Source organism: Schistocerca americana, chromosome 5 (assembly GCF_021461395.2).
Source record: "Schistocerca americana isolate TAMUIC-IGC-003095 chromosome 5, iqSchAmer2.1, whole genome shotgun sequence".
Lineage (NCBI taxonomy): Eukaryota > Metazoa > Arthropoda > Insecta > Orthoptera > Acrididae > Schistocerca > Schistocerca americana.
In genome coordinates this window covers 561,594,268-561,616,326 of record NC_060123.1, presented here as the reverse complement: position 1 = coordinate 561,616,326, position 22,059 = coordinate 561,594,268, and the positions used below count along the sequence as shown (strand labels likewise).

Below are 22,059 nucleotides of genomic sequence, written 5' to 3'. Positions count from 1 at the left end.
AAAGGTCCGGGTTTACCCGGACAGTTGTATAAAAATCCCTCCACTACGCCTCGGGAAGCCCTCCTCAATACCATGACCAATCCGGGGAAACCCAGACACACTGAAGACGTAGTTGGTGGTGCAAAACTGAACTTGATGGTTCCCTTAAGGATATACGAGGAAGAAAGCAACCTTGCCTCGTTTTAGAGACAGTTTGCATTCTGCTTTATGGAAAATGTCCAAAAATTAAAAATAATTTTAATCTAGCCTGTAACCAATTATCCAACCATTTATTTGTGTGAAACTACATCACCGACTACATACGTACAATTCACATCCACGCACACAATGCTGTTTATATTTCAAAATCTGTGGAGTATAAATAATCCATTAGTGGTGTAGCCGAGCTCACACCACTCTAGCACCCTGGGAGCGACAACTGGACTCATCAGAATGCAGGTGCATTCAATTATTAGCAGAAACAACAGATCATTCTGGTGCTGTTAAATCATTATTGTTAACCGCACTCTTGTTATCGCTTGCCGTCAGTAATAGTCATTCTGATATCTGCAGTAACTTCTAGTTCAGCCCTTCGTCGTATTTATTAATAGTGTGTTCGCGTTTGGCAGCAGATAATTCAGAGGGTGTGGCATTAAATGAAAATATTAAGATATTAGGGTATGCAAATGATCTAAACATCATTAGCGATACGAAAGAATCTGTAACAGCAACTGTGAATGCATTAATCAAGGCTAGTGAAGATGTAGGTCTAAGGATAAGTGAAGACAAAACTAAATACCTGGTTACTACTAGAATGCCGACAGCAGTAGATCAGGAAATGTTAAGAGTTGGAGACATGCAGTTTGAAAAAGTGAACAAATTTAAGTATCTAGGCGTGGACATCACTTCGAGAAATTTTGAGGAAAATTTTCGGAGCAAAAAGGGATGACATTAGCAGAGAGTGCCGAAAACTGCATAACGAAGAGATTCACGAACTATATTCAAGCCCTGACATAATCAGTATTATTAAATCACGTAGGGTGCGATGAGCGGGTCACGTGGCTCGAATGGATGGGAGCAGGGCAGCGCGCAGAGTACTGGTAGGGCACCTAGAAGGAAAACGTCCTGTGGGGAGACCAAGGCGTAGATGGAAGGCCAATGTGAAGGCTGATTTGAGGAGCCTAGGTATTGAAGGTGAATGGAAGGAAATAGCCTAAGACATGGACAGATGGCGAAAATACATTGCTGCGGTAATGGACTCTAGAGTCCGGTATGACCAGTGTGTGTGTGTGTGTGTGTGTGTGTGTGTGTGTGTGCGCGCGCGCGCGTTGTACTGCGTGAGCTTTGTGTTTGCCATCTGGAACAAAATGCCAAAATGCTCAGATGGGTGGTTTTTTACACAAAAACTAAAAAAGATGTTGTGGTCTGCACGGTCTGTGAAAAGGAAAAACGTTTTCACGGTTCATCCATAATCTAATGGACCACTAGGAAGCACCATCAGTTCTCAAACATTGTGTCTCTTGATAATTCGTCAGAAGATGGAATTGGCATTGCTGGCGCATGTCTACCTCTACCGTCTCTACGATGTGAGGCTAGAGGTGGCAAAAAATAACCTGACCAGCAAAAATAACCGGTTACTGAGAAGTAGCAGTTACTATAATAATCGCTCATCTGATCCTAGCAATTATTCTAACAAGGGAACATCCCCATCGCATCCCCCTCAGATTTAGTTATAAGCTGGCACAGTGGATAGGCCTTGAAAAACTGAACACAGATCGATCGAGAAAACAGGAAGAAGTTGTGTGGAACAATGAAATAATAAGCAAAATATACGAACTGAGTAGTCCATGCGAAAGATAGGCAACATCAAGGACAGTGTGAGCTCAAGAGCGCCGTGGTCCCGTGGTTAGCGTGAGCAGCTGTGGAACGAGAGGTCATTGGTTCAAGTCTTTCCTCGAGTGAAAAGTTTACTCTCTTTATTTTTGCAAAGTTATGATCTATCCGTTCGTTCATTGACGTCTCTGTTCACTGTAATAAGTTTAGAGTCTGTGTTTTGCAACCACACCGCAAAACCGTGCGATTAGTAGACGAAAGGACGTGCCTCTCCAATGGGAACCGAAAACATTTGATCGCAAGGTCACAGGTCAACCGATTCCTCCACAGGAAAACACGTCTGATATATTATATATGACACTGGTGACAGCATGTGCGTCACATGACAGGAATATTTTGTCGACCCACCTAACTTGTACACTTGGCAAATGGGTAACAAGATTCTTCTACCTTGCCTGATTTAGGTTTTCTTGTAGATGTGATAATCACTCCCAAAAAAGTGATGAAAACATAAGTGTTTGTCACATAAACTGAAAATAAAAAATTAAACTTTTCACTCGAGGGAAGACTTGAACCAAGGACCTCTCGTTCTGCAGTTGCTCACGCTAACCACGGGACCACGGCGCTCCTGCCCTCATAGTGTCCTTGATGTTGCCTATCTTTCGCATCAACTACTCAGTTTGTATACTTTGTTTATTTTTTCATAGTTCCACACAACTTCTTCCTGTTTTCTCGATCGATCTGTGTTCAGTTTTTCAAGGCCTATCCACTGTGCCAACTTATAACTAAATCTGAGGGGGGTGCGATGGGGAGGTTCCCTTGTAAGAACTGCCAACAGTGCGTTTACCAAAGTGCGTACTACGTTTTCGCATCGCCTCAGACCACGAATAAACGAACAGAGCTGAAGGACTTACCAAGTATTCTATAGCTCATGCAAATAGCTGACGAACTGTGCGCCATCTGCTTCTCAAACTGCGTACTTTGTTTTCATGCTACCTTACAACGCATAGTGACCACTAGAATTCGTGGCACCATGGAAAGTGTAAGTTATTTTTCCGAGGCAGTTATCACTGTCAAGCGCGCGTGATCTATGGAAATAATCGTCAGTGGATGAGCGTATCTGTAAGTTATTTTTCTGTGGCAGTTACTTCTCGCCCAAAATACTTTTTCTCTGGAAGTTAGAGGCTACTATTACAGGTAACCTGGCAGTTGACAATCCTGTCCCGGATTCCAGTAGGTCGTAGCAGACGATATTTCCGGAGAGGGCAGATACTGGAGTTACGGTGCGTCGACACGATGCCTTTTTCGTGTTCATGCATGCGCATTTGTGCCCGCGTAATTTCCCGGAAATGGTGGCCGCACATAAAGCGCATTGCTATCCACCTTCGCCAGGAATCTTTGCACTTTTTAGCAGACGACGGGCAACTGGGGTCCATACTTGTATGTGTGTCGAGGTTATGCCATACAGCGATTTATGTTCAATAATGTCTGTTCACTGCGACGAAAGCAAGCTTGAGATGTTTATAGACGATTGCGGACTAAGAAAAAAAGTCGTGTTTAAAGCCGCTTCTGAACATTATTTCAATAAAAATTCGAGATGTGTTGCCCTGAGCGTCACTTATTTGATAAAAAGTTCCCGATCGTATTTCTGTAAACAATAAGATATCGTAAATTTCGAAATAAGAAACTGAGATGAGAAGAATAAGCTAAAAATTTATGAAAAGTGTATATCAAAACCGTGGACGAATATTCATGCTACAGTGACTTACAAGCACAACAACTGAGGAGAATGACATGTGAACAAAAGAAGTGATGGAGTATGTGTAGCTCTCAAACAAACTACTAAAAACAGAAATGAAGTACACTGACGATGCAAAAAAAAAAAAAAAAAAAAACGAGACTGAAAAACACAATCACCGTTCTAGTGGATTTCTGCGTCTATGAAATTCCCAAATTCGTCACGTCCGAGGACGCTAATCTACACATATTTCATGATTAAGTACAAATGACGCATTGAAAGCAAATTCACAATTACATAACGACTAAGAACCTCCCTTAAGTATTTCTCAGTTTCAGGAACAATCACTTTTATTTTTATTTATTCATTCGTGTTTCACTGATTCAGTAGGCATGGGAACTGCATGGATGCGGAACTAGTCACAATTATAAACGAGAGCAGTACACAAACAAAATATGCTAATAATTACAAGCTTAGGCATTTCCTACAGTGAAAAACAATCACATAATAAATTACAATTATCCCACATACAAGTTAAAAATTTAATAGCGCTGAAATGGTCTGTTTTGAAAGGAGGAATAAAAATTCAAACGAGAATATAAGTCGCCAGTTAGTAGCTAACAAAATTTTACTCCCAGCCTTATCGCTGCAGTTTCCCAAGCAGAAAATCTAAAATGTCGTCGTGACCTCCACCTGAAATTCGCATACAAAACGTTGTCACCGCTTTGAGTTTCTAGTACCTATGTTTTTTTAAAAGCTTCTTTACCTACAGTAGCTTTTGCGGTTTGTTTTTTCTGTCGCCTTTTCATCACAATAAACGTAACGCAAGCTCACAAGCAATAAAGGAGATTCATAGCAGACTGCTTGCGCAATGAGGATACGAGAACGCCCATGCGTTCTTTGCACCAATTTTTGTGCTTGCCCTTTTATTCAGTGCGTCTGCGCACGAGGAAAGAGGCATCATTTGAACATGCGTAACTTTACCCCTCGGAAGGGTGCATCGGTCTGAGATACCACAGCTGACGTTAGGGGTTTCGAACGGCTGCTGGGCAAAAACTCGTTGTCAGCGCATCATTGTTTCCCAGTCAGTAGATTTTTTTGTTACATTCTCATCCCGTTTAAACTGGGCTCCCAAAACAGGATCTCCTAAACAAATTTCCCAATTCTCTATCTGGGCAGTCACGTGAACACTTGCAAAATCGATTCCGGAAATCCGCTTCTGGTTGCCGGTTTACCAACTCCACGATCGTTTTTCGCTCCCACGTAAACTCAGCCGGTTTTGGAACGTGCTTGGGCTGCCAGGTTTCGTCTTCTTTTAAAAAAATTTCGGCTAATATGGACGGAGTGGCTTGTTGTACAGTGAAGGATAAGTAGAAACATATTACTGAAACTGTTTACACCTAGTCGAACTGAAGAGAAATAGCGATTGTGCTTACTAATTCATAAACTGTATTATCTGTTTTCCAGGCGCCATATTTAACTGGGCTGGCAAATCCGCTTAACATGTAAACACGAGAGCGAAAAACGGTTTCCGAAATTTGTCTTCAGGAAGATGTGTCACATGTAAACGTAGTGTCGGTCTTTGAGACCGTGTTCCGAAAATGCGCTTTCTCTTCCCGGCCTGACAGCCCTGGTGATGATGTTTGGTTTGTGGGGCGCTCAACTGCGCGGTTATCAGCGCCCGTGCAAATTCCCAAGCTTTTCTCAACCCAATCTCGCCACTTTCATGAATGATGATGAAATGATGAGGACAACACAAACACCCAGTCATCTCGAGGCAGGTGAAAATCCCTGACCGCGCCGGGAATCGAACCCGGGACCCCGCGCTCGGGAAGCGAGAACGCAACCGCGAGACCACGAGCTGCGGACAAGACAGTTCTGGTGTCACGTATTTGTCGGTATGCCTGACCGATGTTCCACTCTCCTACGAGCTCTTTTTTCTTTATCAGAACATTTGATCAATTTGATTGCAAGTTTTGCTACCATACTACGTTTGATATTTTTGTATTCACAGATGATCGAAAAACATGTTACAACTCGCGTTTTACGTTTAAATTTTAATTATTCAGTTTGTCATACCTTTGGCAAACTAGTTAGGTAATAGAAATATCCTAATTAGAAATTCTTTAAAAGAAACTTTTCCTGTTTTTTTTTTTTTTTTTACAGATTCACAATGAAAGGCTCCAAATATGTTTCAAAGCGGTCGAAAATAATTGTAGCTCTCGCACTTTCTCAAAATTACCTTGAAGAATCCGACTCGGAATAGAATTCAGATGAGTCAAATTCCGGATGAGGACCTTAGTATCCTATACCCTAGTAATAAAACAGATACTAACAGTGACTCTCCAGACGATGATTTCCGTGATGATGAAACTTTTGAGAAATTATTCAAGAATAAAATAGCTAATTTCACGAAGAAAACTGAAAGCAATCACAGCCTGACATGTTTTAGGTTCTAGCTCATCTAAGCGTTTGGACGATGACAATCAAGATGATAGTGTCTTCCAGTTTCTCACTACGGAAGAAACAAATTTTTCACATGGTCATCAGTTCCCATACGCGATGCGAACAGCAGTATTCAAACAACCTAAAAGTAGAGGGTGTACATAAAGTCTGGGAACACTTTCAATTATTTATTGCACAAGAACCAAACATTGTACAGATATCTATGACATCTGTACCATGTTTAGTTCTTGTGCACTGAAAGTGTTCCCGGACTTTATGTACGCCCTGTATGGCTATCCAAGATATAAGGTTCTATCATGGTAGGAAAAAAACCAGTGCCAGGAGAAGTGTGCTGCCTTTTCTTTACAACAACATGACAGACGACTTTAAAACATACCAACGAAAATTTGGCGAAATTGGGTTCTGCTAATGAACTACAAGAAGGCATAGCTCACAAAGACACCACTGTAAAGGAAGTGAATGCTGTAGAGCACTTGACCGCGAAAGCAAAGGTCCAAAGTTCGAGTCTCGGTGCAGCGCACAGGTTTATTCTGCTAGGAAGTTTTATATCAGTGCACATTCTACCGCATAGTCAAAATTTCATTCAATGAACAATGTTACTGAAGTCGCAGTTCTTTGCAGTATATTCAAATCTTCAAGGGAGCTTATGACCTCGTTCTTTTCCCCTTTGGTCTTGGGGGCCAATTATTTACACATCAATTCTGGCAGATAAGACAGGAATATTGCTTACAGCATTTCGATTCGATGAATCGGGCGGGAGGAAACAGAGGGAGAAATATGACCCAGCTGCTGCCAATATGGACATACTTGACAAGGTACAGCGAAAGGCAAAAGTCCCGAGTTTGAGTCTCCCGGCACACAGTTTTAATCTGGCAGGAAGTTTCATATCAGTGCACACTCCGCTGCAGAGTGATTCTGGATACTTGACAAGTTTATTGGGAACTGCCAGCAAATTTATAGCCCTGGAACACATGTGACAAAGCTGCCACACATGAAATTAAAGTAGTGGGCCTGGCAGGTGTACTTGATGCACATATTTAGAATGCCTACACCTACTTTGGTGAAGGCTGTGATGGGGGCCACACTTTCTGTAACAGAAAAAGTTCAGCGTTCCCACTGAATCTTTACTCCGTCTATCCAAAGAGCTGCACGGCGCAAACTTGACAACTTCCTTTAAATGCTCAGAAATGTAAAACTGTGATTTACAAAATGCACGAACGTAGTCAGTTGTGCTACAATTACAATATCAAGTATTCACAATGAGAATCACACAACCCATACAAATACCTGAGTGAAATGACATTTTTAGATTCTCATATTGAGTTTTTTTTAATATAATAATGTTAATGTGTTATCACAAAAAGAAATCTCTGATTTTCTTGCAGCTTTTTTAAGTACCAGTAGTTTCTGAAGTGGTTTTCCTCCTTCATACATTTAACACTTTCATGACTGATTTCATTTAACTTATTCTTGAAACTCACTGCTGAATGTTTGGGTTCTGGCCTGAAGGAATTTCTCATGGAAGACATGTATTGGATTGTTTGCCCTTACTGTTTGTTTTTGAAAAACAGTAAGATGTAAGTCCCACTGGACTTCAATTGGGCTTTTACAGTATATTCTGAAAATTTACATTACCTAATGAACAATACATATGGTTGATCAGCAATATTTCACTTGTCTGGCAGAATATGGCCTGAATTATGTCCTGAGCTGCTTACCAGCTGAGTGGCTTTCCTCTTCATTATATCATCACAGTATTAGTGTTGAGCATAGCCTTGTATGAAAGTAAGACATGGACAATAAGCAGTTCTGACAAGAAGAGGACAGAAGCCTTTGAAATGTGGTACAATAGAAGAAAGTTGAACATTAGATGGGTACATCGGATTACAAACAAAACTGAGAACAAAAAAACCGAAAAGAAAAGAAAGGCACAACTACAGCAAGAGAAGGGATCACTTGATAGTATGTGAGGTGAAAAGAAACTGTCAATTTCATGATGGAACAAATGGGGGGGGGGGGGGGGGACTGTAGAGGGACATGCAAGACCTGAATACCAAATGCATGTTCAAATAGAAGTAGGTTGTTATACTTATGCACAGATGAAGAGCTAGCATGCTAGCATGGAAAGCTGCATCCAAGTAGTCTTCGGATTGAAAACTTTACTAACAAATAACATCTTCAAAGTGATACTACATGTCCAGGCAAGCTGAGTAACTTCTCAAGATGTTAAGCTTAGGCCTACTGTTTTAGTTGCTGAATCTGAAATGCTAACACATTTCTACAGGAGATCTTCAGCCTTACTGGATGCCCTGTTTGGTAGTCTTACGACCAAAAGTTTATCTGCTATCTCCTCTTCTTATACATGTTCACTCACAGAAAGAAAGGAAATATTTTAGTAATTTTCTCATCCTTCTAGCAATTTATTTCTGTCAGAAAATCTACTTCTTACAGATAAGTTGTTGGTCTATCAGAAATAGAAAAGGTACCACAATATTTTTGCTGAAGTGAACTGACACCTGTCATACAGTCAAATAAAAAATGTAATTTGGCAATGCAAGACAGTACCGTGAGATTATCATAAAACAAACAGACTTTGACAGCCCATTGGTATTGACTGCCCGCCACGTCATCCTCAACCCTTAGGCATCACCAGATGCGGATACAACTGGCCGCCATGTCATCCTCAACCTTTAGGCATCACCAGATGCTGATACAGAGAGGCATGTGGTCAGCATACTGCTCTCCTGGCCATTGTCAGTTTTTGGACCAGTGCTGCTACTCCCTAATTGGCCTTGCAAGGGCTGAAGTGCACCCTGCTTGCCAACAGCACTCGGCAGACCCAGACAGTGACCCATCCATGTACTAGCCAACCCCGACAGCACTTAACTTCGGCGATCCGAGGGGAACCGACGTTACCTCTGTGGCAATGCCACTGGCTGTCAGATAATCACGAATAAATAAAATTAAAAAAAGTTAAGCATATATGCAAGAAATAATTGTTTTGGTTATTGTGGTCTTCAGTCTGAACAGTGGTTTGATGTAGCTATGCATGGTACTCTATCCTGCGTGAAAAGCCTCTTCATCCCTGAATAAATATTGCAACAACCTACATTCATCCCCCCTCCCCCCCAATGGTATCCTTACGTTGTCATGGTCGTGGGGCTTGTGTGGTCAAATGATCCTGAGAACTATGCCTGCGGTAGTTTAGCTACCGGTAGGGCCTCCAGAGCTGGACAGGTTGAAGGTGATGATCCAGACTTACCTTGGTCCTCCAGACTGGGGGTTGGGCGTGGGTCTAACAACCCCACCTCATAAAACCAGTCATGTTACGAAAGCTAGAGAGAAGCCTCTGACACAGAACAGACACCCAATACAACGGACTAAGCATAGAAAAGGGCTATGATTTGAAATATGGAATGTACAGTCCCTGTACAAACCTGGGGCAGCAATAACTTTAGTTAGAGAATTGGAAAAGCAGAACACGTCAGTGGTTGCCCTGCAGGAAGTTCGATGGGAAAGTACCGGGACACTAAACAAAGAAAATTACACACTATTCTATGGGGAAGAAGTCAAGCACAGTTTTGGAACTGGTTTCTGCGTTAACAAATACATTGTGCCTATGGTAAAGAATTTTACTGCAGTGAACCCAAGAATCTCAGTTCTAGCTTTATCAGTGAAAGCCTACCAACTTACCTTTGTGAAGTGTCATGCACCAACAGAAGAAAGTGAAGATCAAGTAAAGGATATATTCTATGCAGGGCTGGAGGATGTTATGGATTCCATCCCCAAAAACAGCTGCAGAATTCTCATTGATGATTTTAATGCCAAGACTGGAAAGGAGACAAGCTTTACACCCACAATAGGCCTTCATAGTCAGTATGAAAATAGCAACGACAATGGACTAAGCCTAATTATCTTTGCTACGTCCAAGGGCATGTTTATCAGTAGCACTAACTTTCCAGATAGACAGGTGCACAAAGGAACATGGGTATACCCAGATGGAGAAACAGTCAACCAAATAGACCACATAGCAATCAACGCAGAAGCCAGGAATTGGATTATGGATGTAAGAAATTCCCAGGGGGCTGAGTATGGTTCGGACCATTTCTTGGTTAAAAGTCAACTCATAGTCACCCTGAAACCAAACCAAAGAAGTAAACTAAAGAAAGTGGCATGGTTAGAAGTAGAAAAAGTAGCACAGGAAGAAACCAGAAATGAACTTCAAGTTGAGATTAGGAATCGTTTTAACAGTACTGCCAGAAACAGAGGACTCAGGTGTAAATCAGCAAAGGGAAGAAATTAGAAATGTGGTTACAAAGGCTGCAGGAGCAGTCACTGGAAAAACAGTGGCAAGGTAGAAGAAATGGTTCAATGAGGTCTGTGAACAGGGGGTCATCAGGAGAAAAGAAGCCTGTGACAAGTGGTTACAGTCAGCAACTGATCAGAGCAGTAAGGCAGAATCTGACAGTCTGAAGAAAAACACAAGCCGCTTTGCAGAGAGAAAAGAGGAAGTCTGTGAGTGGGGCTATTACAGAAGCAGAAGAAGACTTCCAGGGAAGTAGGATGAGGAACATGTACAGCAAGGTCAATTATCTGAGGAAAACCTATAAACCCACAGAGAAATTCATAAAAAATGCCAAAGGAGAGATGCTAACAAATGAATATCAAATTGCAAAGATATGGGAAGAATATGTCAGTGACTTGTTAAATTGTGAAGACCCAATGACACTCTTTAACTTCCCCCTACCACAGACAACACACCCTGAATACCTACCGCCAACTGTAGAAGAGATCAGGAAGCAGATAAAATGGCTTGAAAAGGACAGAAGCCCAGGAGAAGATGGCATCCATGCTGAAATAATTCAGGAATGGGGTGAATACCTTGTCACAAGGATTCACAAATTAATAGAGACCATTTGGAACACTGAAAACTTTCCAGAAGACTGAAAGAATGCACTAATCTGTCCCATTCACAAGAAGAGTGACCGAATGGCATGTGAAAACTAACATGGTATCGATCTGCTCAATATTTGTTATAAAAAACTCAAACTGTCTCCTAGACTGAACCCAACAATTGGCACACACCATTATTGGAGAATATCATGAAGGATTTCGACATGGGAGATCTACTAGCGACCAAATCTTTGTCCTACGCCAGATCGTAGAAAAAAGGTGGGTGTTTGTCCAAGAACTACACATGCTGTCTATTGACTTCAGAAAAGCATACGACTGCATTCATCGGGAAAGTATGCAGAGGTGTCTGGAAGAGTTTGTTTTTGCCAAGAAACTGGGAAGCTTCACAAAGGCCTGCCTGATGTATACTACAGCAAAGGAAAAAATTGGAAATAAGGTGACTGAAGCATTCAAAATAAAAACTGAGCTATGGCAGGGTGATGGACTATCACCTGTTCTTTTCAGTCTCGCATCAGACAAGATAATGCGAGAGATGTCATCTAATGAACTCAGAGGAGTCCAGACCGGGGATGTGAACATCAAGTACCTTGCATATACCGATGATATAGTGCTACTATCTGGGTCACAAGAAGAATTACGGGAAATGACTGACATTCTGGAAACAACAGCAAGGAAAATTGGACTTCAAACCAATTGTGACAAGACGGAATACATGGTTCTACACCGTAGACATAAAGAAACTCAAGAACCACTTCCACCCTTACATACAACTGAGACTTCGTGTCGTCAAGTCAGGGAGTTCAAATATCTAGGCGCAGTATTTAGAGATGAACTATCCAGTAAACTAGAAATACAGGCAAGCCTACAGGCCTTAATGCCTGTTACCATGGCCTTAATGCTTTCCTCAAAACCAGAAGTTTGTCAAGACATTTCAAAATAAACAACTACAAAACACTCCTACAGCCAGTAGTATTATATGGATGAGTCACCTGGAGTACAACCAAGCAGGATCTGAACAGACTGATGATATTTGGAAGGAAAGTCCTTCGGAAGATTTTTGGACCATTTTATGATAACAAGACTGAAAAACGGAGGATTTGTCACAATACAGAGTTGTATGATATTTACAAAGAGCCAAACACCATGGCTATAATGAAGACATGATGACTCCAGTTGGCAGGGCATGTTGCTCGAATGCAGGACAACGGATGGCCGAAAACTGTACTCAACACCAAGCCAACCACCAGAAGGCCCATAGGAAGACCTAGGGGTCAATCCAAATGAAGTGGTCCAATAAAAATTAAGTTGGTTGCTTGATCAGTTTTCAAAATTTTATATGTGATTATCCTATAATTGAGAAGTTCAAAACAGTTTTTTTTAACTTACCTTTCACCTTTACTGAATGGCAGCCATTTTTGTTTGTAAGTGCGCAATGATGTTTCAGTTTAGAGACGTTAGCAAAAATATGAATATCTCTGCACTGGGTTAACTTACAACATTGCAACTGACATGACTGTTTTTAGAAAAGTGTCCTCCACAACATTGTCTAATACACAAAATACCCTAAACTCAAAAATAACCAGCCAAAATAACCCTCAAAGTTTGGTATCCAAATTTTCATAAATCCACAAGGAGTGCTTTATGAGAGTCTATTTTTTTACCTATAGTTAGATATCATACACTACTAGCCTCATATAGAGCAAGAACACTTCCAAATGTTTCCTTAATTTTTTATGAATTTTTGAAATTTGAAAATTTTCGTTTATTATAAAGTTTAGGGTCAGTTATCTCAGCTGGGACTGAATATCAAAATATGATTTTTGCATAGTTTGTACACCTATATGATAACAACGTATCAAAAAAGCTTCAACATTGACATTTGACTGTGAACAAAGGTATGAATTTTTGAAAATGAGGAGATAATTCACATTACTCTACAACTGATATTATGGCTGTTGCCTATTCATGTGTGATATTGGTGGGATATAATCAATTATTACTGAAGTAAGGTACTGAATTATATACAAAAAGTGAAACCTCTCTGAAATTTACATTTATATTATTTTGACATAGGCTACTTAAAATAAATATTTTCAATTAACGCTCTTTGAGATGCAACTGTTCCTAAACCTGGTGGTGAATGTTAAGAACACTTATTTCTTCAGACAGCTTCTGTGATATAGAATAAGACCTCCCAGTTGCTGGGGTAAGTTCAAGCACTGAACGTCTCCTTAAAACATTTTTCATTAGTATCCAAATTATGTCACTAGGAGATTTCTTGAATGATGTTCTTGGGCCAGCAGGGTGGTAAATATGCACAAAACATCATTGTTTTCCAAACTTATTCTTTCAACCTCTGCAAGCCACCACTGTCCATCATACACACATGCCACTATGCCATTCAACGTTAAAGATAGAGATGTAATTTTACTGACATAATGATCCTCATAAATTCCGGTTTTTGGTATTACACAGAATTGAACTAAGTTTTCTGCAATGCCAAGGAATTTGTGGAAATGCCTTGTTCCTTTTATTGCTATACAGTTTTCAAATCTGGTTTGAAGTGAATATTATCCTTGCAAAAGACATACATGTCCTGTTCTGTGAGAATTTGGTCTATGGTTGATCTTTGTAGGCTGGCTTTACTTACTTCACGTTTGGTTGTACCTTCTACTCCATCACACGCATTTTTACCATGGCAAGATGCAAAAAAGTGCCATTCAGCCTCCAACCCATAAGTCTATTTTGTGGTTGCACCGATTTGAAAAAATCTTTTTGTTCTTCTACTGACTATCACTTCCATCTGAAAAGTATATCTGCTTCTCAACCTTGGGAAAATTTTCTCTTATGAAATTTATTACATACTTTTGAAACACATGTACAGCCAAAGTGTTGTGCTTCAAGTAGTCACTTACAAAGCAAATTGAAGAACTGCAAACTTCATGTTTCTCATTTTTAAAATAGAGAATAAGTGGATGCACTGTTGCCTGGTCATTGACCCAGTGGTACCCTTGTATTGCATCCTGAATCACAAATGTAAAATTTTCTGCAAAATCAGCTAGCACTATGCATTCAGTTTCATGAAGTTGTGCTTTTTTGTCCATCAAAAATTCAAAAACTTACTTTGGATTTTAGAAACATAGTGTAGACTTTTGAGTTTTTGTAAGTTATCAATTAAAGATTCCAAGTACTCTTCCTGAGATTTAACCACTGTTGTCATTTCTGTCCTGTCAGTTGTGACCCACTGTTTGAAGGTAATACTGTCTGGCATCTCATCATCATATTCGTGAAACAATTCATTAATGGTTTCCTTACCAGGGCATTTATTACACAAACTCATCATGCAGTCATAACTGTTAGTGCCACAGACCATTGTTTTGCACTTGCAATCATCAGTTTGACATTTTGATGTTATAAACAAACACATACGGAGTGTGACCCTGAGGATCCAGCCAAAATACACCACTTAGGGGAGATGTCACAAAATTTTGACCTTCCAATTTTGCATTCAGGATGAGAATTTTTGAAAGCTACATACAGTTAATTTAAATTTGACAGCACTAGTTGTTTCTGCTTTGTTACTTTAACTCCATTTGTAACAAGTCTCTTGCTATCTTTGCAACCTGGGCACATTCTACTATTTCCATCATCTTCAAAAAAACTGCTGGATCTTTTTAATTGTTTCTTCACTTATACCTACTCCTTTCTTCTTTTTTAAAACTGGAAGAATGCCTTGCTCTTTCACTAATTTTCAGTTTAGTTTAACCAAACAATGAGAAACGTTGAATTAGTGAACTATATTTTCTCTTGACCATGAGTCAGGGGGCAAACTTAAAATTTTAACATTTTCTTCTTTAGATGTCACTGAACACTTAATTTTTAATTTCTCTATTAAGCTCAAATATTCAGTGTCAGATGATACTGGTGGTAGGTTTTTTTCTTCTTTAGAAATAATGTTGGTATCTGTATTATTAAAGCATGATTCCAAGTCTTTTCTAATTTTGTCTGAAATTTGTTGTACCTTATTTTCAATAGCAGCTTTTCTTTTTCTGCTACTTAATTTTATTATTTTCGAAGTAGGAGATATGTCTAACTTAGAACAAGCAAAATCCATATGCTAACGGCTTCCTCATTAGGAATATAAATGTCATTAACAAGGTTACATGATTCTGGTTCTGGATTCATAACAAATATTTTTGAGTAACAATTTGGGCACAGGGAATTTCCAGGAATCACATTACACTTCACTTGGGAAGCTGTTTCACTCTCACATAAGAAGGACAAGTTTTTTGAAACTGAACTGTAAACTGTTTTGTGACACACTTCACTTGCTATCTGTCCAACAGAGCAGTGTTCATCCACGTTATTGCATTCCAGTTAATCTCTCAAAATTAATTACAAATTACACACAGAACGAAGCACATAACACATTCTACACTCTCGATGAAGTATGTACATCCACTCTAACAGAGGTTTCAGAACAAACTGACTACAACAATGCCACACTCAGCAATAATTTACTTCTACCATGCCACACCCAGCAATAATTAACTTCTTTATTGACAATAAACCTAAATGTAACTGGGAATTTTTATTACCATAGAACAAAAGCGAAAGCTCCTATTGTTTAATATTGCACAGTTAAAAATAGTGTTAACTAAATATATGTCACAATTAAATTTTATTAGAATGAAACAATAAACCATTTAAACAGGCAACAGCCATAAGATCAGTTGTCGAGTAATGTGAATTATTTCCTCATTTTCAAAAATTCATATCTTTGTTCACAGTCAGATATAAATGTTGAAATTTTTACAGTACATTGCTATCATATAGGTGTTCAAACTGCAAAAATCATAATTTTATATTCAGTTCCACCTGCGATAACTAACCCCAACTTAACAATAAATAAAAATTTTCAAATTTCAAAAATTCATAAAAAATTTAGGAAACATTTGGAAGTGTTCTTGCTCTATATGAGGCTAGTAGTGTATGATATCTTAGACTCTCATAAATCACTCCTTCTTTGTTATTTGTGGCCCTAAAAAGTGGAGTTTTGAAAATTTGGACACCAAACTTGCAGGTCAATTTGACTGGTTATTTTTGAATTTAGGGTATTTTGTGTAACAAACAATGTTGTAGAGGACCAGTGCAGAGATATTCAAATTTTCGCTAATGTCTCCAGACTGAAAAATTGTCGCACGCCTACAAATAAAAATGGCTGCCATATAGTAAAGGTGCAAGATAATTTATTTTAAACAACTGTTTTGAACTTCTCAAATATAGGGTAATCACATATAAAAAATTAAAATATTTAAAAATAGTGAAGAAACCGTCATTGGACCACTTCCTATGGATTGACCCCTAGAACTTGATGGAGTGACTGCATATCCAAAGTCCTTCAGAGAGTGGGACTGCTGGAAGGATGGCAGAAAGGAGCTGAAGACAGGCTGATGTGGAGGCAATCTCTTAAAGCAGCATGCAGTTCATTGGGCCTGATCGTGTAAAGTATAAGTACCTACATTCATCAGAATCTGCTTACTATATTCATGCTTAGGCCATCCTCTACAATTTTTACCCCTCAGCCACATGCACCAACTTACCTCCATTACTAAAGTAATTAATATCAGATTCAGATTCTTTATTAGTCATTCAGCATTGTTACATGCAATAGACTTCGTCAGTTCACTTAACCTATTAATTTTACAAAAAATTTTTGTTACACATTTAAGTTGATATTAGGCATTTCTAAAAATTCTTCTAATGAATAGAATGGATTGGTTAACAAGAAGTTATGAACATTGTCTTTAAATAATTTGTCAGGCTTGATTGACCCATTTTTAGACAATTTGTTATATATTTTAATTGCCATATGTTTATGACTATTGTTAGTTTTGGCTAATCTATTTTGTGGCAACAGCAGAGAAGTACACGTTCTTGTATAGTAGCCATGTCTTTCATTTGTTACAGTTAAATTAGGTAGTTCAGCAAGTATGTAGTTAACACTGTCAAGAATATATAAATTAATTACTGTTAAAATTCTATATTTAGTGAACAATGGTTTACAATGTGTTCTATTATCTACCTTAGCCATTACTCTGATTGCTTTCTTCTGGATCACCATAATTTCATTTATTTTTCTGCTGTTTCCCCAGAGTATTAACCCATACCTTAAAACAGATTGAAAAAAGGCAAAGTACGCTGTCCTTAGAATGTCCCCTATGAACATTCCTTTCTTAAAGTCAAATTGTGCTATAATTTTCTTTTTTCCCCCAATTTGATTTAATACCTCCTCATAAGTTATTCAGTCTATGGATTAATCCATTTGGCCTCCACCAAGTGTTGTATTGTGGACTGCTGAGTAAGAATCAAGATCCAATCTTCAGCATTCTTCTTTAGCACCACATTTCAAAAGCTTCTATCCCTTCTTGCCTGACCTGCTTATTGACTATGTTTCATTTCCTTATACGGCTACAGTAACACAAATACCTTCAGAAGAACTTACTGAATTTTAATTTATATTAAATGTTAACAAATTTCTCTTCTTCAGGAATGCTTTTCTTGTTATTTTCAAACAGCATTTTATATCTTTTCTAATTCAGCTATTTCACTGTCCTAATAGTATTCTTTTCGGACACTATCCCTTCTGTTCAACTACTCTTTTAAGTCGTTCTCTGTCTCTGACACAATTACAATGTCATTGGTACACCACAAAGTTTCCAAACTTACCCTTGTTTTCTTGTCCAATGTAGAAATTGAATAACACTGTGTGTAGGCTACAACCCTGTCTCACTTTCTTCTGAACTACCACTTCCCTTTCATGCCCTTCAGTTCTTAAAACTGCAGTCTGATTTCTGTACCAACTGAAAATAACCTTTTGCTCTCAGTATTTTATCCCCGATACCTCCAAAATGTCAAAGAGTATAGTCCAGTCAATATTGTCATAAGCTTTCTCTAAATTTATAAAAGGTATGTATATCTGGCTTTCTTCAACATGGCTTCTACAAAGGAGGCTACTTACAAAATACTTGTGCAACTTGTCTTACAATATTGTTGAAGTGTGTGGGATCCATATCAAATAGGACTAACAGGGCCATTGAATACAAACAATAGTGGACAGCACTAATAGTGGCAAATTTGATCACAGAAATACTGAAAAATCTGAACCTTCAGATGCTTGAAATAAAGATAACACTATCCCACAAAAGTCTACTTTAAGAAGTTTCAAGAACTAGCATTAAGTGAGGAACTTAGGAATATATGAGGGCTATTTATAAATTAACCTCCAACTGGTTGTTTTAAAAAAAACTTGATAAAATTTATTTTTATGCCTGCACAATATGTACTTAAAACCTGACATTATTTCACACAGTCACCACCCATCAGTTTCCTTATTCCTTCGTCAAAGAATGGTGGCACCTGATGCTTGGGCCAGTTGCAGACTGCATTCCTGCCAGCCAGGCCTTCATCTTGGGGAAGATACGTAGCCTGCTTGGTACCAAGTTCGAACTATAGAGAGAATGTTGAGAAACACTTGTTTTTCCTTTGTTCAATTTACAGTATAGGGTTGCACACTGTCATACAAGAGTGTGGTTCCTTTGGTAATCATCCCACACTGTTTGTTTCAGTTTGATCTTCAGAGTTTTGGAAGAACAGTTTCAAGAATACACATAAACTGCCCATGTCTCACTCCCAGTTATGATTCTGCTCAGGGTTCCCTCCTTCTCTCCAAGATTGCACTATAAGAATGCCAAGACTGATACCATTCTTTCAGCTTTTGAACATCAGTTTGACATCTTGGTGTCTGTGGAGCACAAAATTTATGTAACCTAATCTCTCTATGGCAAAACCAATAAGCAAAGAGATGACTGATGTAGCACAACCTTCAAACTCTTCATTTTCAACCACACAAGCTCCATAAAGCTGAAAGAATTTTTAATAGCCTACCAGGGGTTAGCTTATAAATAGTACTCTCTTTACAACCCCTTATAAGTCACTGCTGTAGGACAATTACAGTACACACACAGTCATCTGAAACATCATACACTCTTCCCATGCAAAAGCAACAATAAAAAGCACCAATGTGTGTTTTAATAGGGAGTATGCTCTTCCATGCACTTCACTATGGTTTGCAAAGTACAGACGTATGAAATACCTGTCAGTCATATATCTATTGTAACACAGCTAGTTACTCAGTTTTGCTTGATGGTAAAACAATGAAAATGACAGCAATGTGTGTTTTAATAGCAAGTATACTCTTCTGTGCACTTAGTTCGAGTCTCGGTCCAGCACACAGTTTTCATCTGCCAGGAAGTTTCATATCAGTGCACTCTCCACTGCAGAGTGAAAATTGCACTCTGGCTAATTATGTAGCTTACTTCAAAACACAATGCAGTGAGAAAAGCAATGAAAGGGGAAAAAGACTATATTTTCCTTTAACAGCTCCCATCTTTTATATCAAAAGTGAAGTACCTTCCTATCCAGCTGAAAATGAAGCTAACATCTACAAAACCTAATCATGTAGCTTATTTCAAATCACACTGCAGCACTGTGAAGCATATTATGCTTACCTGCAGGCCAAGGAGCTGGCCATTTGACATGCCTTCACTCCCTGTTTTATGGAATTATTTTCTGGAGGAATGTAACTAAAGCAAAGAAAACTGATTTAGCTTTCAGTACAAGCTGTAAGTATGTTGTATACAGTACACAGCCACGAATCATAAGCTGCCCCTTAAAAGATCTAGAAAATCTCTCACTCATTTCCCAGCACAATCTTTTCTTAGCGATACTTGCTGCAACTAATAAAAAGCAGTATCAGACGTAATGTTGTTTCCACAATCACTGTAATTTTTTTTTTTTAAAAAAAAAAAAAACTTCTTTACTCTGTAGGGCTCAGAGAGGTGTTCTGTATTTTGGTGCAAATGCCTTCAGCAACAGCCAATCAGTCATAAAAAGAATAAACTGAGCATCATCATAAATTCAATAGGCGATTACAAAACTTACTTTGTTCAGCTTCATAAAACTTTGATTATCTAATATCCAGAACAGAAGATTTTTATAGCTGAATAACAAGTAGGCCTACCAATGTTTCTGTTCACATAGTGCTAATTGTTGTTTTATAATAAATATCAATGTGCCCATGTAGTGACTAGGTACGTAGCAATAAGTGACAATTAGAAATGACAGCTTCACGTTGATATCATCACACTATAAACTGTATTTAAAAACCGTAAAATACTTTGTATTACAATCTAAGACTAAGATGTGTCCGCGTTTACTTACAAAGCATCGTAATAACTAATATAGTTCGTACACTCTAAACGTTACACAGTAGAATATAACTGGGATCTACGAAAAACCGAGCGGACATAATGTTGGGCAGTAATAGTTCCTACTCTAAATTTAAAGCCTAGCAGAAATTTGTACCAACAAAACACAGTTCAACTCACAGAATACAAACTGCAAAACGGCGTGATTGTTGTGTTGATCAACAAACACCAGTATGACAACAAAGTGAACTGGTTTGCATGCTATATTGACATACAAATGAGACAAGTATTTTTCAAACAATACCTTCATCAAGATAGCTGCGGTCCGTATTTTCGAGAATAAGTTGTTGGGCAAGTTTAAACTGCCCTTCTTCAAGAGCTCTCGTAATTGGAGTATCATTAATTCCAATCTGAGCGTGATAAACAGGTATGGCACGAAAAACAAAAGCGTCAACCATTTTCTCTAAAACACTACGTCTTATTCAAAGCTTTCCCAGATTACATGACACAACCACCACACTTTGTTGTTAAACTTCACTGCGGTTGCGGTATACCAAAACCAAAGATCCTCTCCAACAGTTCGCAGCTAATACTAAACACAAAGTATCGATTATATAATTAAACGTCAAATCACATTGCAGTCAATTTTTGAGTTAAAATGCGGAGATGAAACATGTATTTGTCTGATTTTCCACAGACAACGAAAACTTTCACTTGCTTACTCTAATTATCCATCTGCCAGGCGACTGACTTGATTCATTGTCATACCAGCTGGCATGACAGTTCAAAAACAGTTGTAAGACATAACAGTAAAGCACTGCAAATCTCTACAGGATCCCTTTGCTGCAACATTCATCCATCTCGCTTAGCTTCTTTCTATCAATTCATCTGGTACTCCAAACCACCAGAGGATCGAAATAGGTACTTTTCAGCAGTTTATTATGTTGAAACTTCCTGGCAGATTAAAACTGTGTGCCGGACCAAGACTCGAACTCGGGACCTTTGCCGTTCGCGGGCAAGTGCTCTACCATCTTAGCTACCCAAACACGACTCACGCCCCATCCTCACTACTTCAATTGCGCCAGTATCTCGTATCCTACCTCCCGAACGTCACAGAAGCTCTCCTGCGAACCTTGCATTCCGGAGCGGAGTGTTCGCATATATGAAACTTTCTGGCAAGTCTTGGTCTGGCACACAGTTTTAATTTGCCCGAAAGTTTCATTTCAGTGCACACTCCGCTACAGAGTGAAAATCTCATTCTAGTATATTATGTTACTTACCCTGTATGACGAAAGCCGAATACGGCAGCAAGAACAAGTAGCGATCCTGCAGTAGTTGTGCACTATAAAAAATACTCAATATTACTAAGAAAAGTTATTAAAAATTCAAAGAACATGCTCATATGTCAGAAAACAGTACTTCCGACAACAGACCTGAGGCTGTATGGAATATAGTTAAGTGAGAGACAAGACAACCAGCCACAAACCAACACAACAGCACTCTTGAATTGAGTAGAAGGGCTACAAGAGATGAGTCACAGGTAACAAGTAATTAATAATCATTTCTCAAACATAGTAGAAAGCATAGGGACAAATAGTGCACGAGCAAAATCATAACAGCATTGAAACTGTAACTTTCATAAAATCCAGCCATATGAATATATCACCAACTTCTCTTTCTGAAATTAAGAAAGTTACACATTATTTCAAAAATAAAAGCTCATCTAGTTTTCCTGGTGTTTCCAGTACAGTACTAAACATTTATTCCCACGTAATAGGTCCAGTCTTATTTGAAATATGTAATGCATCAGTAATTCAAGGCATTTTGTCAGGTAGACTGAAATATGCCGTTGCTGAACCT

At 38.7% G+C, this 22,059-nt stretch overlaps 1 protein-coding gene across 3 annotated transcripts in view; it reads right to left on the bottom strand.

Annotated features, from left to right (window-relative positions):
* Nucleotides 1-20,762, bottom strand: part of LOC124615441 — a 79,116-nt gene extending 58,354 nt beyond the window's left edge. For 2 of the 3 annotated variants that reach the window (XM_047143329.1, XM_047143330.1), the window contains exon 1: nucleotides 20,504-20,762. In XM_047143329.1, the coding sequence (XP_046999285.1) occupies nucleotides 20,504-20,657 (154 nt within the window). In that variant the 5' untranslated portion in view covers nucleotides 20,658-20,762. The remainder of the gene's footprint in view (nucleotides 1-20,503) is intronic. The other variant, XM_047143331.1, reaches the window with a different exon arrangement.
* Nucleotides 20,763-22,059: the final 1,297 nt, after the last annotated feature.